General features: G+C 38.6%; 1 protein-coding gene across 2 annotated transcripts in view; it reads left to right on the top strand.

The window, feature by feature from the left end:
* CWC27 (CWC27 spliceosome associated cyclophilin) overlaps positions 1–18,548 on the top strand; it is a 221,697-nt gene that overhangs the window by 183,098 nt on the left and 20,051 nt on the right. For both annotated transcript variants that reach the window (XM_070476747.1, XM_070476748.1), the window contains one exon: positions 6,025–6,128. In XM_070476747.1, the coding sequence (XP_070332848.1) occupies positions 6,025–6,128 (104 nt within the window). The remainder of the gene's footprint in view (positions 1–6,024; positions 6,129–18,548) is intronic.

Genomic DNA, 18,548 nt, shown 5'->3' on the forward strand with positions numbered 1-18,548 from the left:
CATTCAGGTATGACCTAAATTTAAATCCCTTACAATTATACAGTGGAAATGACAAAGAGATTGAAGGGATTAGATCTGATAGAGAGAGTTCCTGAAGAACTGTGGACAGAGGTTTGTAACATTGTACAAGAGGCAGTGATCAAGACCATCCCCAAGATAAAAACGCAAAAAGGCAAAACAGTTGTCTGAGGAGGCCTTGCAAATAACTGAGAAAAGAAGAGAAGCTAAAGGCAAAGGAGAAAAGGAAAGATATATCCATCTGGATGCAGAGTTCCAGAGAATAGCAAGGAGATATAAGAAAGCCTTCCTCAGTGATCAATGCAAAGAAATAGAGAACAACAGAATAGGAAAGACTAGACATGTCTTCACGAAAACTAGAGCTACCAACAGAACATTTCATGCAAAGATGGGCACAATAAAGGACAGAAATGGTATGGACCTAAAAGAAGCAGAAGATATTAAGAAGAGGTGGCAAGAATACACAAAAGAACTATACAAAAAAAGATCTTCATGACCCAGATAATCATGATGCTGTGGTCACTCACCTATAGCCAGACATCCTGGAATGCGAAGTCAAATGGGCTTTAGGAAACATCACTACAAACAAAGCTAGGGGAGGTGATGGAATTCCAGTTGAGCTATTTCAAATCCTAAAAGATGATGCTGTAAAAGTGCTGCACTCAATATGCCAGTAAATTTGGAAAACTCAGCAGTGGCCACAGAACTAGATAAGGTCAGTTTTCATTCAAATCCGAAAGAAAAGCAATGCCAATGTTCAGACTACCACACACCCATCTCACATGCTAGCAAAGTAATGCTCAAAATTTTCCAAGACAGGCTTCAACAGTATGTAAACTGAGACCTTCCAGGTGCTCAAGCTGGATTTAGAAAAGGCAGAGGAACCAGAGATGAAATTGCCAACATAAGTCGGATCACAGAAAAAGCAAGAGAATCGCAAAACAACATGTACTTCTGCTTCATTGATGACTCTAAAACCTTTGACTATGTGGATCACAACAAACTGTAGAAAATTCTTAAAGAGTGGAGAATACTCTCAGACCACCTTACCTGCCTCCTGAGAAATCTGTATGCAGGGCAAAAAGCAACAGATAGAACCAGACATGGAATGATGGACTGGTTCCAAACTGCAGAAAGAGTATGTCAAGGCTGTATATTGTCACTTTGCTTATTTTAACTTATATGCGTATACATCATGTGAAATGCCGGACTGGATGAAGCACAAGATGGAATCAAGATTGCCAGGAGAAATATCAATAACTTCAGATATGCAGATGACACCACCCTTATGGCAGAAAGTGAAGAGAAACTAAAGAGCCTCTTGATGAAAGTGAAAGAGGAGAGTGAAAAAAACTGGCTTAAAACTCAGCATTCAAAAAACGAAGATCATGGCATCTGGTCCCATCACTTCATGGCAGATAGATGGGGAAACAATGGAAACAGTGACAGACTTTCTTTTTGGGGGCTCCAGTATCACTGCAGATGGTAACTGCTGCCATGAAATTAAAAGACGCTTGCTCCTTGGAAGAAAAGCCATCACCAACCTAGACAGCATATTAAAAAGCAGAGACATTACTTTACCAACAAAGGTCTGTCTAGTCAAAGCTATGGTTTTTCCAGTAGCCATGTATGGATGTGAGAATTGGACCAAAAAGAAAGCTGAGCACCGAAGAATTGATGCTTTTGAGCTGTGGTGTTGGAGAAGATTCTCGAGAGTCCCTTGGACAGCAAGGAGATCCAACCAGTCAATCCTAAAGGAAATCAGTCCTGAATATTCATTGGAAGGACTGATGCTGAGCTAAAGCTCCAGTATTCTGGCTACCTGATGCAAAGAACTGACTCATTGGAAAAGACCCTGATGCTGAGAAAGATTAAAGCAGGTGGAGAAGGGGATGACAGAGGATGAGATGGTTGGATGCCATCACCAACTGGATGGACATGACTTTGAGCAAGCTCTGGGAGTTGATGATGGACATGAAAGCCTGGCGTGCTACAGTCCATGGTGTTGCGAAGAGTCAAACACAGCTGAGTGACTGAACTGAACTGAGCTGAACCACAGCAGTATGGTCACTCACCTAGAGCTGGACATCCTGGAGTGTGAGGTCAAGTAGACCTTAGGGAACATTACTACAAACAGAGCTAGTGGAGGTGATGGAATTCCACCTGAGCTATTTCAAATCCTAAAAGATAAATGTTGTGAAATTGACTGGTATGCTGAATGTGAAATGCTGCACTGAATATGTCAGAAAATTTGGAGAACTCAGCAGTGGCCACAGGACTGGTACAGGACAGTTTTCATTCCAATCCCAAAGAAAGACAATGCCAAAGAATGTTCAAGCTACTGCACATTTGCACTTGTTTCACATGCTAGCAAGGTAATGCTCAAAATCCTTCAAGCTAGGCTTCAGCAGTATGTGAACCAAGAACTTCCAGGTTTACAAGCTGGGTTTCAAAGAGACAGAGGAACCAGAGATGAAATTGCCAACATTCATTGGATCGTGGAGAAAGCAAGCAAGTTCCAGAAAATCATCTACTTCTGCTTCATTAACTAAATTAAATCTTTTGACTGTGTGGATCACAACAAACTGTGGACAGTTCTTAAAGAGTTTGGAATACCAGACTTATTTGTCTGGGAATACCACCTTACTTGTCTCCTGAGAAACCTATATTCAGGTCAAGAAGCAACAGTTAGAACCTTACATGGAACAGCGGACTAGTTCAAAATTGGGAAAGGAGTACAACAGGACTGTATATTGTCACCTTGCTTATTTAACTTATATGCAGAGTATGTCATATGAAATGCCATGCTGGATGAATTACAAGCTAGAATCAAGGTTGCCGGGAGAAATGTCGACAACTGCAGGTACACAGATGATGCTGCTCTAATGGCAGAAAGTGAAGAGGAACTAAAGAGCCTCTTGAAGGTAAAAGAGGAGAGTGAAAAAGCTGGCTTGAAACTCAGCATTCAAAAAACGAAGATCATGGCATTCACTTCCATCAACTCATGGCAAATGGAAGGGGAAAAAGTGGAAGTAGTAACAAATTTTACTTTTCTTGGGCTCCAAAATCACTGTGGACAGTGACTGCAGCCATGATAATTAAAAGAAGCTTGCTCCTTGGAAGGTAAGCTATGACAAATCTAGACAACATATTAAAAAACAGAGACATCACTTTGCCAACAATGGTCTGTATGGTCAAAGGTATGGTTTTTCCAGTTGTCATGTATGGATGTGAGAACTGGACAATAAAAAAGGCTGAGCGCCAAAAAATGAATGCTTTTGAATTGTGGTGCTGGAGAAGACTCTTAAGAGTCCTTCGGACTTCAGAGAGATCAAACCAGTCAGTCCTAAAGAAAATCAACCCTGGAAGGACTGATGTTGAATATTCACTGGAAGGACTGATGTTGAAGCTGAAGCTCCAGTATTTTCACCACCTGATGCAAAGAGCCCACTCATTGAAAAGACCCTGATGCTGGGGAAGACTGATGGCAAGAGGAGAAGATGGGCTGCAGGGGATAAGATGGTTAGACAGCATCACCGACTCAGTGGACATGGATCGAAGCAAACTCTATGTAGGAGATAGTAGAGAACAGGGGAGCCTGGCATGCTGTAGCCCATAGAGTCACTAAGAGTCATGCATGACTTGGCAACTGAACAACAAAAAGAAAGGCCACAAGGATATTTTTTGCTTGTCATAGTCCCAGCTCTCCTCCTTTGACCAAATGCCAATATCACATTAATTGGCTCTAAAAACAGACTGTCTTACCACTTTCACCTCAAAAGAATAAGATCCATGTCTAGTAATTTTCTAGGAAGTTTTAAAATTTCTAAGACTTCACTAAGAAATCTCCTTTGTTTTCATTTTTATTTATGTCCCCAGAGAAGACATTTCTAAATTTGTGAAAATCCACCATTAAAAATTGATGGGGTTTGCTTTTAAGTGATAGATAGATATGCATGTAGAGATATGTGTTTATAAAATATATAAATATATAAAAACATACACATATACACCCCAGAAACACCTAGGAATCCCTGTAGGATATATACCATATGTCCACAGTGGTTACTAATTTTTAGTGGTGGGATAGTAGATATTTTTATTTTGCTTGTCTTTGTTTTCTAATATTTCTACAATAATTTCTTTCCTTATTATAAAGCAAATACAATAAAAGTTTGTAGGCAGAAGGGTTTTTTTTTAATGAATAAGGTTTTAAAATAAAGGATGTTTTATTAACATTGTTTGAAGAGGTTAATCCTTTAATTACTACTTTAGAAACAAATAAAATATCTAAACCCTAACTCACTAGCAGCCCTTAAAATGCTTATGAGGATATTCTATAGGAATTTATAGTTTCTCCTTAAAACTCATCTCATTAAGCAACTATGGTAATGTGTGTATTTTCAGCTATTGTCTATGCAGGCATTAAATCTTACAAAAACATGTAAGGCACTTTTACCTATCATTTTTTAACAATAATTTCCTTTGTTTTGTGCTCGCTTCAGCAGCACATATACTCATTTCCTTTGTTTCTTGTAGTTATTTTGACACCACGTCTTAGCGAGCCTAGGTTCTAGGCCACCAACACCTACTTAATTTTTTCATAAACTGTGGTCTTAATGATATTTTAGATAAATTCTGGAGCCTCCAAGTTACCATGACTCAGTAACTTGTTTTTCACACATTGGTATCTGTTTTTCACACATTGAACTATTACACATTTTCCCTTATGAAATATAAGTATGGTTAGCCTTTGAGCAACACAGCTTTGAACTTCACGGGTCCATTATACTCAAATTTCTTTCAGTAAATATATACGACAGTCCTGGACTAACCACGAATGGTTGCATAACCACAGAAGTAGAGAGAGGGCAGATTTTCAACTGCTCAGAGCATGGGTGCCCTTAACCTCCATGCTGTTTAGGGGTCGACTCTATTTCAGTACTGAATTCAGTGCACCATTGTCTTAATTAGAAACTTGATTTATTTTTAGACAGGTGGTACTTTATCCCATTTCACAGTTATGTATCTTCTAAAACTATAGAATAAAATTTTTTTTCTAATTTCTGATTTCTCTGCTCAAATTCTGAAACAAATTGTTAAGGTATGGCTGGAAACAATATGATTAAAATTTCAGGCACTTGTTGCTTCCTCTTACCTGTAAAGGGCATGGGAGTCAAAAAAAAAAAAATCAGAGGACTGGTCCCTTTTTTATAAAAATATACTCAACATGATTGTTATATCCTTCTTCTTTCATTTAACAATACAATACTTCATGAATATAGTTTTAATAATAGTGTAACATATTCACTGCTTTTTACCAAATTTATCTATTTTCTTATAAATAGACATTTAACATTTCCTTTTTTCACTTGTATGAATACTGCTGCAGTGTACATCTTTTGCATAAGCCATTTTCAGTGTTTCAGATTATTTTTCTACATGTATTACCAGGATTGGAATTATTGAATCAAAAGCAATGAGCATTTATTGTTTCTGATACATATAAAAAACTTTCCAAAGATGTCACTCCAGTTTACCCACCTTCCAACAATCAATGTGTTCATTCATTTCACCTTTCCCAACATTGACATCTTTACATTTTTGGAAATTTGGTCAATGAAAAGTGTTCTTTGTTGGTGGTGTTTTGTTTTTGATTTCACATGTCTTAGTGAAGTGTTAATATCTTGTGTACCCTAAAAACTTAGCTCTTAGTAAGCATGCATTTTAAAGTTTAAATGTCTTCTATATAAACAAGTTTATATCCCCCAAATCAGAAATAGTCACATATTCCTGGGGGCAAATGTCAGTGCAAATGCAAACAGGGCAATGTCATGGTTTGTGAATATCAATCACGGTTATAATTGGAGGGCAGTTTTGTTATTTTCCTTCAAAGTTAGAAAATTGTTTTATGGAGGGATATTTTCTCTTCTACCAAATTTAAGTGTCTTCTGAAATTATATTTATTCTTATCAGGAAGTTTAGCAGTCCTAATTGTTATTTCAGACTCTTGCGCTGCTGAACCAGTTTAAATCTAAACTCACTCAAGCAATTGCTGAAACTCCTGAAAATGACATTTCTGAAACAGAAGTAGAAGATGATGAAGGATGGTAAGGCCTTTGATTTCTTTATATTAATTATGAACAAATGGACTCAGAGCAGAGACACTATTAAAACAGTTATAGCATGCTTTTTTTTTTTTTCAGACTTTACCTTCGATTATATTCTCATCTTATATGGTCTCAACATCCTTTTACTCCATTTCAGTTCAGTAAGCATTTATTTAGTGCTTTGTGTATTCCCACTATTGTATTATCCAGTAGAAAATACACAGGAAATATATGACACTATCCTTGCCCTAAATAATTTTTTAATATCATGGAAAAGATAAGACTCACGTTTATCAACTAGAAAACAGTCTTAAAAAATTCTGAGTCATTAATTTTTTTACACTTTTCCCACAAACACTTTAGAACTCGTTAGTCCATTTCATAATCCTACTAAGTTCCTCTTCAAATTTATGATCTCTTGGCTCCTAGCAATACATACATAGTTAACTCATTTTTATCTTTGGATATTTTTCAGCTTTTAAAGACACTGATAAGAATTAAAGGGATTAATGTCCTGTGCTTAACACTTTATCCTATACTGGCGAAAAAAAAAAAAAGAATTGTGGTTTCTCTAATCATTCTCCTCTGTCCTCCAGTTGACTTCACATGTAGTATATTAGGCCTCCCCACACCTAACTGCCTCCACCTCCCATGACACCCTGGCTCAGGCACGTTGCTGCAAGCAAGCCAGTGGGTCACCCCCACACATGACTCACTCTCTGGAGCCTCTAAACTGTCACACTGTGCCATTACCCCAACACAGAATCACAGCCTCACTCCCCTCTGCCAAACGGCATCTCTCCCCCATTTCAAAACACTGTTCAGCACTCCCATGCTCCAGGAAACCAGTCAGCAAGATTTGTTGAGCACTCACAAATCTAGAGGGTGGAGGAAAGAGGGCTGGAACACACATTTAAAAGGACATAAAAACACTTACTAAGAAAACATTTAAGCAAGTAAGACTGTGCAACTATATCTGACTTTAGTCAAAAGGGCCAGGTGATGATGAGTTGAATGGGATAAATCTTACCTACCATACGATCCTGAAAGCACTTGTGTATTTCTCAGTCTATAATTTCTGTATGATTTGGGTTATGATGCCAATGTTTGTAAAACCCTGAGTCTCTTTTAATAGGTTTCTATTGCTTATGTGTATTTGTTTATACTTAAATTCAAAGTTGCTTAAGACAGAAGCTGGCTTATCCCATAGTTCTTTGCCAAAGGTGAAGGCTCAGTGAGTGGTGAGTGACCCACAGAGATAAATGCACATTGCAAAGAACTTTCTGTTTTTTTATATGACTGGACAGGTTTAGTTTTATTTTGGATTCCTTGAATGTCTCAAAATATCTTGCAAATGTTTTGGGTTCAGCCACCACACACAAAAAAATGTTTTGCCAAGTCCTCTTCCTCTTATTTTTGAATCCATATGCATTTTTTAAGGAAATATGATCCATGTGTTTCTGATTCATTTACACTTAACTCATCAAGATGGTGTTTTGTAAGAACAGTTTGATGCCCAATAAGTTTTTTTAACCTTTTTATAAGCCATTTAAGTCCTTTTTTATTGAACAGGAAAGTCACCAACAAATTTAAACCCAGAAATTTCATTTGAAACTCATAACCCACAGGATTCAAATTTACTTTCAACTTGGCAAGACCATTTAACTTCCCAAGGTTCTTCCTAGTCCCTTGGTTCCATGTCCTTTTGAATCCCTCATTAGCATCAGATATCAATTAGTGTTTTTCAAAGTGTCATTCTTATTTTTGATGTGATTTCACAATACAGTCAATATTCTAACACCCTCATTAGGAAGTTAAAACAGATGGGAAACTTCACGAGATTGGGGGTGGCAGGGGGAATAATCACAGGTCAATGATATTGGCTAGTTCTCCATCTAGGAAACAAAAATAAGTGGTAAAGGAAGAGGGATTAGGATACAGGAACCATTACCAGGTCTTCAAGGGGTTCCTTTCTGCTTCCAACTACAGCTACCTAACCAGAATGTCAGAAGTCTATGCTAGGTACCTACATACTTTTTGTATTTTTTTACTCTAACATCTAATTAAAATATCTGGGGTTCTTATCTACCACCTTTCTGTTGCAGTGTAAACTATTGAAATTTTGTAACCTGACAAGCAGTGGCATAACTTCTGTTCATAAATAAACCAGTATAAACCAGTTCAGCTTTATCAAATCCCTGGTGATTTAGATCATCTCTCATAAAATATATTCCACTAGGAAAAGATGTCTTATATTCAGAATGATTTATAGCAAATATTATGAGTGCATGGCATATGCATGTGTGTTATGCATAAATTACATGGTTCCCAGACTGTTTTGTAGGTCACGCTTGCCACTTTTCTAAGAAGTGAAAGTCAGCCAGTGCTGTACTACACTGCCAGGGTCTGTTATCTGAGGTAAAATGATTGCTTCTAAGACATTTTTATGTGTCCGCATGAGTGACCACACATTGAGGGATCATTTTCATTTTCTGTCAAGATAGAAACCATTACCAATTTGTTATGTTTTCTTTTACTTGGCAAACTGTTCTATTCGCATTTTTGGCCGAGCTGCTGTATTGGCATGGTATACAACAGACATTTGGGTACCATTCAGCTGCGTTCTACTTTTTATGCAAAAAAAAGTGGGCAGGGGAGAGAAAGAAAAGAAATATGATTCTATTGTAAACACCGTATATGGTGTTTGATAATTATTCCCAGATTTCACTGTCTAACAAGGCATTTAAGAAAGTGTTATTAGTAGATCTAAGCTGAAAAGCGTGATAGAAATTTTTCACTCACAACGATTAGCATTCTTCCTTTGTAGGGGTATATACTGCCAATATTTGATAGTGGTAGTGACGGGCACCAGACTCTAGTGTAGCAGCTAAAGGAACCTCTTTGCCATGACATTCCTTCTTCCCATCCTTCATCCCATAACATCACACACTCTTCTAGCTATAGAAACCGTCTTCAAACATGGATTTTATAAAACCAGTTAGATACATAGCAGGAGTTATCAGCCAAAGGATTTGTATGACCATGTAGATGAAGTCCATATGCCATTTTGAGTTTAGTTAGATAAAGTTTGGTTAGCTCCCAAAAAAGTTTTGAGAGTTGTGTCTGACAAGGCAGTAGGGAGAGTTACAAAAAAAGAAAGCCACCTGCTCCTTATACAACAAAATTAGCATTCCAAGAGGAAGGAAAAAAAATTAAGTCTATGAGAATAGACTGCAGTCTTGTGAACATTAACTATTCACTACTGTGTTCCACTGACACTTCTTTGCAGATCATTAACGTTAAAATTCACAACAAATATATATGATAAAATAAAAAACAGTATAAATGTCTATCTGCCTTCATCCCTTTTTCTCCTCTTCTCTCTCTCCCCTTCACCACTTTCCTTTAGTACATACGATATTCAGTAATATAAGAATAGGAAAACACTAACAATTGCAGTGGTTGCCTTAAGTAAATTGGAGAGGGAAATGGCAACCCACTCCAGTAATCTTGCCTGGAGAATCCCTTGGACAGAGGAGCCTGGCAGGCCACAGTCCATGGGGTCACAAAAGTCAGATACAACTTAGCAACTAAACCACCATCACCACCTCAAGTAAAGATTTTATATTTTTTTATTATATAAGGAAAATATATTCACTGTAGAAAAACCAGAGTATAGATTTCTCAAAAGAAGTGAAGTAAATCACCTGTGATCCCAAACTCAACAATAAGTGGTATTAATTTATGCATGTATATATGCCCTTCCACATACTTATGCATATTTTAAGCAGAGATGAGATTATATAATGCTACAGTCTTATAATTTGCTTTTTCCCCCTCAGCTGTGTATAATAAATACTTTGTCTTGTGATATATAATCTTATGATATTCGGTTTATATTCTGTATCATGGCCATATAGTATTCCCTTACATGCTGAACCACGTGTTGCTTGGTCAGTCCCTTGTTGTTGGATGTTCAGGCTCTCCAGTTTTTATTATTACACACAGCACTGTAATGAATGTCCTTAGATCTGTGTCACTGCCACTTTTCTCAGGATAAATTTCTAAAACTGGAGTTGCTTAGTCAGTGGGTATGCATGTTAGACTCTGCTAAATATTTTCAAGTGGCCCTAGCAAAATGTCATTCCAATTTATACTCCCAAGTAAATATCTTTTTTATGACTTGCTTTTAGGACTGTTAGAATCGTAAGAATTAATTATGGTACTTTGCAATGCTTAGTAAAAGAGAATAACATTTCAGAAGAAATGCTTTTCCCTTGTAAACTTGTAAAAAATACCCAGTCTGGTTTGCTTCTGTTTTTAATGTATCAGTAACTGGTACATATTTCAACATAACTCCTCAAGATTGTCAGCTCTAAGTATCCTTGTTCTTGGTTCTGAAAAAGTCTTCAAGATAATCCTTTGTGTTAGAACTTCAGGATCTAGAATTTTTTTCCCATTTTATTATTATACTTTGGCTTGCATTAAAAATCAGTTTTGTCTATCAGCCAGACAGTTTGTTTCTGCTAAAGATTAGAGTTCTGAGAACCAAGTTAGCATAGCATAGAAGCAACAAGTACCAGTTGTCTTGAATATCCAAAACAGTGAAAATTTAATAATGTAGATGTTAAAAAAAGATTACAAACTGTTAGACCAATTTAGACCTAACTATAAGATACCATTAAAGGATATAGCCTCATTTCATTCCTTGTACTAGCAAAGCTATAAACACCTTTTATATGTAATACTATAATTACAAATGTAATGCATACTGTGTATGATTTGGTCATGTATTGAGTGAAAGGTGCTGTGACAACAAATGAATATTTTAATTATATTCCCCACTTCATTCAAGCGGCACGTTGCCAGGCAAGGGTAATAAGTTGGTGTTCAGTTCAGTTCAGTCACTAAGTCATGTATGACTCTTTGCAGCCCCATGGACTGCAGCACACCTGGCTTCCCTGTCCATCACCAAATCCCAGAGCTTGCTCAAACTCATGTCCATCCAGTCGGTGATGTCATCCAACCATCTCATCCTCTCTTGCCCCCTCCTCTTCCTGCCTTCAGTATTTCCCAGCATCAAGGCTTTTTCTAAGGAGTCAGTTCTTCATATCAGCTGGCCAAAGTATTGGAGCTTCAGCATCAGTTTTTCCAATGAATGTTCAGGACTGTTTTCCTTTAGGATTGACTGGTTTGATCTCCATGAAGTCCTAGGGTCTCTCAAGAGTCTCCTCCAACACCACAGTTCAAAAGTATCAATTCTTTAGTGCTCTCCTTTCCTTTAGGGTCCAACTCTCACATCCATACATGACTACTGGAAAAACCATAGCTTTGACTATAGGGACCTTTGTCGGCAAAGTAATGTCTCTGTTTTTTAATATGCTTTCTAGGTTTGTCATAGCTTTTCTTCCTAGGAGCAAGCATTTCTTCCAGGATAAGATCTGGGCAAGTCCTTCTACTCCACCATCTGTTCAGCAGCCTGAAAGTGAAAGTCGCTCAATCATGTATGTCTCTTTGTGACCCCATGGACTATACAGTCCATGGAATTCTCCAGGCCAGAAACTGGAGTAGGTTGCCATTCCCTTCTCCAGGGGATCTTCCCAACCCAGGTCTCCCAGATTGCAGGTGGATTCTTTACCAGCTGAGCCATCAGAGAAGCCCAAGAATACCGGAATGGGTAGCATATCCCTTCTCCAGGGGATCTTCCCAACCCAGGAATCAAACCAGGGTCTCCTGCATTGCAGGCAGATTCTTTACCTGCTGAGCTACTAGGGAAGCCAAGTTGGTATAGGCAAACACACATACAGCTATAAGGAGACTGTGAAGCTAATGAAAGCCCAGGTTAGCCACCTAAGAGATCTTTACCCTTTAGTGATAAGTAGAACTTCAGGTCTCAAACTATTGGTCTCTGGGCCACTTTTATACTCTTAAAACTTCTTGAGGACCCCAAAGGGCATTTGTTTATGTGAAATATATTTATTGATATTTACCTTATTAGGAATTAATACTAGAAATTGTAAATCACTTCAAAATAACAATAATGAACCTATTATATTTAACGTAAGTAATGTACTTTTATGAAGAATAATTATATTTTCAAAGCAGAAAATATATTCTCAGCAGCAAAAAAACTGAAAAGAGTGGTATTTATTTACATTTTTTCATATCTCTTATGTCCAGTGTAACAGGAAGAACTGGTTCTCATATCTGCATTTCACTCTGTTTTGACCTAATATGTGTTCTATGAAAATTTTCTCTGCACATTCATGAGAGGATGAGAATAATGAGGGTAAATAATGTCTTAGTATTCATAGAAAATAATTCTGACATTGCAGGCACAGTGACCCCCAACATTATGAGAACTGATGAGTTAGAGCACCTTTAGTCATTGTGTGTATCACAGTGGTCCTCATTTATCAGAGGGTATGAGCCAGTCTGTAGGTCCTGGGAAGCTTTATTCCAGATCTTGGCTTGTGATCCTTGTTCTCAAGTGGTACCAAAGTGGTGCTTTCTGAATTAAATGTGCACAGCACCGTTGGCCTAGACTTGGTACTGTTGTTGTTGTTCAGTCACCCAGTCGTGTCCGACTCTGTGACCCCACAGACCGCAGCACACCAGCCCTCCTTGTCCCTCACCATCTCCTGAAGTTTGCCCAAGTTCATGTCCATTGCATCAGTGATGCCATCTCATCCTCTGACGCCCTCTCCTGCTTCTGCCCTTAATCTTTCCCAGCATCAGGGACTTTTCCAGTGAGTCAGCTATTCTCATCAGGTGACCAAAATACTGGAACTTCAGCTTCAGCATCAGTCCTTCCAAAGAGTATTTAGGGTTGATTTCCCTTAAGATTGACTGGTTTGATATCCTTGCTGTCCAAGGGACTCTCAGGAGTCTTCTCCAGCACCACTGTTCAAAAGGCATCTGCCTTCTTTATGGTCCAGCTCTCAAACAACCGTATGTGACCACTGGGAAGACCATAGCCTTGACTATACGGACCTTTGTCAGCCAAGTGATGTCTCTGCTTTTCAACATACTGTCTAGGTTTGTCATCGTTTTCCTGTCTAGAGTCAATCATCTTCTGATTTCATGGCTGCAGTCACCATCCACAGTGATTTTAGAGCCAAGAAGAGGAAATCTGTTACTACTTCCACTTTTTCCCCTTCTGTTTGCCATGAAGTAATGGGGCCAGATGCCATGATCTTAGTTTTTTCATATTTAGTTTTAAGCTGGCTCTTTCACTCTCCTCCTTCACCCTCAAGGGGCTCTTTAGTTCCTCTTTGCTTTATGCCACTAGAGTGGTATCATCTGCATCCTTGAGGTTGTTGAAGTTTCTCCTGCCTGTCTTGATTCTAGCTTGTAATACATCCAGACTGGCATTTCTCATGATGTGCTCAGGGTATAGGTTAAACAAACAGGGTGACCGCGGACAGCCCTGTAGTACTCCTTTCTCCATCCAGAACCTATCAGTTGTTCTATACAGGGTTCTAACTGTTGCTTCTCAACCCATGCAAGTTTCTCAGGAGACAGGTAAGATGATCTGGTATTCCCATCTCTCTGAGAGCTTTCCACAGTTATTTATGATCCACACAGTCACAGGCTTTATTTAGCGTAGTCAATGAAACAAAGATAGATGTTCTTCTGGAGTTCCTTTGCTTTCTCTGTGATCCAGCAAGTGTGGGCAATTTGATCTCTGGTTGGATGTCTGGAAGTTCTTGGTTCGCCAAGATTTTAAGCATGATCTTGCTAACATGGGAGATGAGTGCAGTTGTCTGATGGTTTGAACATTCATTCGTGGAAATTGGGATGAGAATTGACCTTTTCCAGTCCTGTGGCCACTGCTGGGTCTTCCAAATTTGCTGACATATTGACTGTAACACTTTGATAGCATCATCCCTTAGGCTTTTGAATAGCTCCACTGGAATTCCATTGCATCCACTAGCTTTATTGACAGCAGTGCTTCCTAAGGCCTACTTGACTTCACACTCCAGAATGTCTGGTTCTGGGTGACTAAACCATCGTAGTTATCTAGTTCATTAAGATCTTTTTTGTACAGTTCTTCCATGTATTCTTTCCATCTCTTCTTGATCTCTTCTGCATCTACTAGGTCTCTACCATTTCTGTCCTTTATTGTGCCATCTTTGGGTGAAATGTTCCCTTGATATTTCCAGTTTTCCTGAAGAGATATCTAGTCTTTCCCCTTCTGTTGTTTTCCTCTATTTTTAATGCACTGTTCATTTAAGAAGGCCTTCTTGTCTCTCCTTGTTATTCTTTGGAACTGTGTTTAGTTGTATGTACCTTTCCCTTTCCCTCTTGATTTTCACTTCTCTCCTTTCTTCAGCTCTTTGTAAAGCCTCTTCAGATAACCAGTTTGCATACAGGTCCTGCATTCAGGTTTACCATTTTGCAGGTAAAATGGTCTGGTATTCCCATCTCTTTAAGAATTTTCAGCAGTTTGTTGTGATCCACACAGTCAAAGGCTTTAGAGTAGTCAATGAAGAGAAGTAGATGTTTTATCAGGATTCTCTTGCTTTTTCTGTGATCCAACAGATGTTGGCAATTTCATCTCTGGTTCCTCTGCCTTTTCTCAATCCAACTTGAACATCTGGAAGTTCACGGTTCACATACTGTTGAAGCCTGTCTTGGAGAATTTTGAGCATTACGTTGCTAGCATGTGAGATGAGTGCAATTGTGCAGGAGTTTGAACATTGTTTAGCATTGCCCTTCTTTGGGATTGGAATGAAAACTGACCTTTTCCAGCCCTGTGGCCACTGCTGAGTTTTCCAAATTTGCTGGCATATTGAGTGCAGCCCTTTCACAGCATCATCTTTTAGGATTTAAAATAGCTCAACTGGAATTACATCACCTCCACTAGTTTTGTTTGTAGTAATGCTTCCTAAGGCCCATTTGACTTTGGACTCCAGGATGTCTGGCTTTCATCAAGAGGCTCTTTAGTTCCTCTTTGCTTTCTGCCATAAGGATGGAGCAAGTATCTTTTATTTTGTGGCTGCAGTCACCATCCACAGTGATTTTGGAACCCAGGAAAAGTAATATCTGTCACTGCTTTCACTTTTTCCCCTTCTGTTTGCCTTGAAGTGATGGGACCAGATGTCATGATATTAGAAAGTTGAGTTTTTTGTTTTTTTAATTTTTTAATGAAGGATAATTGCTTTACAGGATTTTGTAGTTTTCTGTCATACATCAACAAGAATCAGCAGAATAGCTACATCCATGTCCCCTCCTTCCTGGAAGTCCCTCCCATTTCCCTCCCCACCCCACCCTTCAGCCTGTCTCAGAGCCCCTGTTTGAGTTCCCTGAGTCATATAGCAAATTCCCGTTGGCCATCTGTTTTGTACATGGGATTGTAAATTTCTGTGTTATGCTCTCCATGCATCTCCCCTTCTCCTTCCTCTCCTCCCACTGTTTCCCATGGGTCTCTTCTCTATGTCTGAAGTAAGTCAGAGAGAGAAATATAAATATCATATACTGACACATATATATGGAATCTGAGGACATGGCACTGATGAATTTATTTTCAGGGCAGCAGTGGAGAATGTTGAGTTTTTAAGTCAGCTTTTCCACTCTCCTTTTTCATCTTCATCAAGAGGCTCTTTAGTTCCTCTTCACTCTCTGTCATTAGAGTGTCATGAGCATATCTGAAGTTGTTGGTATTTCTCCTGGCAATCTTGATTCCAGCTTGTGATTCTTCCAGCCTGGCATTTTGCTTGATGTACTCTGCATGTATGTTAAATAAGTAGGATGACAAAATACAGCCTTGCCATACTCCTTTCCCAATTTGGAGCCAGTCAGTTATTCCACGTCCAGTTCTAACTTTTGCTTTTTGACCCACATACAGGTTTCTCAGGAGACAGGTAAGGTGGCCTGGTACTTCCATCTCCTGTTACGAATTTTCCAGAGTTTGTTGTGATTCACAAAGTCAAAGACTTTAGCATAGTCAATTAAACAGAAGTAGATGTTTTTCTGGAATTTCCTTGCTTTCTCCATGATCCAGGAAATGTTGGCAATTTGATATCTAGTTCTTCTTTCACTTAGCAGTATATATTTAAAAGTTCCTGCATGTCTTTTCATATTTTTTTATAGCTCATTTCTTTTAACAATGAATAATGTTCCATTGTCTAAATGGAGCATAGTTTATTTATCCATTTACCTACTAAAGGATATCTTGGTTGCTTCCAAGTTTTGACAGTTACAATCAGAAGTACTGTAAACCTCTATGTGTAGGTTTTTGTGCAGACATATGTTTCTGGATAAATACCAAGGAGCATGATTGCTGTATTGTATGGTAAGAGTGCGTTTATTTTTGTAAGCAATTGCCAAACTATCTTCCAGAGTGGTTGTTTCCTTTTGTATTCCCACCAGCAATGAATAGGATTCCCTGCTCTATGTCTTCAGCAGCATTTGGGGTTGTGTTTTGGATTTTGGCCATTGTGATAAGTGTGGTGGTGGTTTAGTTGCTAAGTAGTGTTGACCCTTGTGACCCTGTGGACTGTAGCCTACCAGGCTCCTCTGTCCATGGGATTTCCCAGGCAAGAATACTGGAGTGGGTTGCCATTTCCTTTTCCAGAGGATCTTCCTAATCCAGGAATCGAACTCAGGTTTCCTGCATTGTAGGGATTCTTTACTGACTGAGCTGTGGAGTAGTATCCAGTTGTTGCATTAATTTGCAATTCCCTAATGACCTGTGATGTTGATCACCAGAGCTTCCCTGGTGGCTCAGCTGGTAAACAATCCGCCTGACGAGGGTGGGATGTTTCAAGAGAACAGCATTGAAACATGTATATTATCTAGGGTGAAACAGATCACCAGCCCAGGTTGGGTGCATGAGACAAGTGCTCGGGCCTGGTGCACTGGGAAGACCCAGAGGGATCAGGTGGAGAGGGAGGTGGGAGGGGGGACCGGGATGGGGAATACACGTAACTCCATGGCTGATCCATGTCAATGTATGACAAAAACTACTGTAATGATGTAAAGTAATTAGCCTCCAACTAATAAAAATAAATGGAATAAAAAAATTAAAAAAAAAAGAATCCGCCTGAAAGGCAGGAGACCTGCGTCCAAGCCCTGAGTTGGGAAGATCCCATGAAGAAGGGAATGACTACCCATTCCACAGTTCTTGCCTGGAGAATTCCATGGACAGAAGAGCCTGGTAGGCTGCAGTCCACGAGGTCACAAAGAGTTGGACACAACTGAGCAACTAGCACTTTCACTTTCTTTTTACCTTTCTCAGTGACCTGTGATGTTGATCATCTCCTCCCGTGCTATTTGCTATCAATATATTTACTTTGGTAAGGTGTATACTAAGGTTTTTTGCTCACTTTTTAATTAGCAAAAAATTAAAATTTTTCTCATTGTTGAGTTATATGAATTCTTTGTATATTTTGAATAACACTTCTCTATCAGATTTATCTTGAGCAAATATTTTCTCCTAGTTTGTAGCTTGTCTTCTTATTCACTTGACATTGTTTTTCACAGAAGTGTTTAATTTTAATGAAGTCCAGCTTATACATTATTTTTTTCATAGATCACACCTTTGATGCTGTATCTAAAATATCCACTGTCATGTAGGTCTTCTCCTATGTTATCTCTTAGGCATTTTACACTTTTGTATTTTACATTAGCTCTATGATCAATTTTGAGTTAATTTTTGTGACGGGTGTAAGGTCTGTCTAGATTCAGTTTTGGGGTTTTTTTTTTTTTTTTTGCTTGTGGAATGTTTATGTTGTCACAGACTTTTTGTTTTGGCATATCTTCAGGGTTACTTTAATGTGAAATCTCATCATTTCTTTTAAAACCACTTGTTAAGTATACTTTTAGCCAATTATCAGTTACTCAGATTAATCAGTAAGATTACACAAAATATCTGACAACCAGAGTCACTTATACTTGACTTTAAAATAAGTGTACATCCTTTTTATACTTTTTTGTTTTTGCTGTTCTACTGTTAAAGGACTTCGCATGTGGCACAGTGGTAAAAAAAAAAAAAAAAAAAAAATCCACCTGCCAATGCAGGAGATGCAAGAGATGCAGGTTCAATCCCTGGGTTAGGAAGATGCCCTGGAATAGGAAATGGAAACCCCCTCCAATATTCTTGCCTGGAAAATCCCATAGACAGAGGAATCTGGCAGGCTACACTCCATGGGGTTGCAAAGAGTCAGACATGACTGAGCACACACATACATACATACTGGTAGTAGGAGATTAAGGTGGCTCTGGATTCCACTGATTCATTCTTGAAGCAGATATTTACTTACATGTGCTACACTTCAGGCACCCTGCTATATCTTCCCTTATTCAAACCTTCAAACCTCCCAAGAGCCTCATAAGACTCTAAGGTTAGAGACCAACTGTGGTGGATTTATTTCTAACTCTATCAGATAGTTAGTATTACTTTCATCCTATAAATGA

This window comes from Odocoileus virginianus, chromosome 14 (assembly GCF_023699985.2).
Source record: "Odocoileus virginianus isolate 20LAN1187 ecotype Illinois chromosome 14, Ovbor_1.2, whole genome shotgun sequence".
In the NCBI taxonomy this organism is placed as follows: Eukaryota; Metazoa; Chordata; class Mammalia; order Artiodactyla; family Cervidae; genus Odocoileus; species Odocoileus virginianus.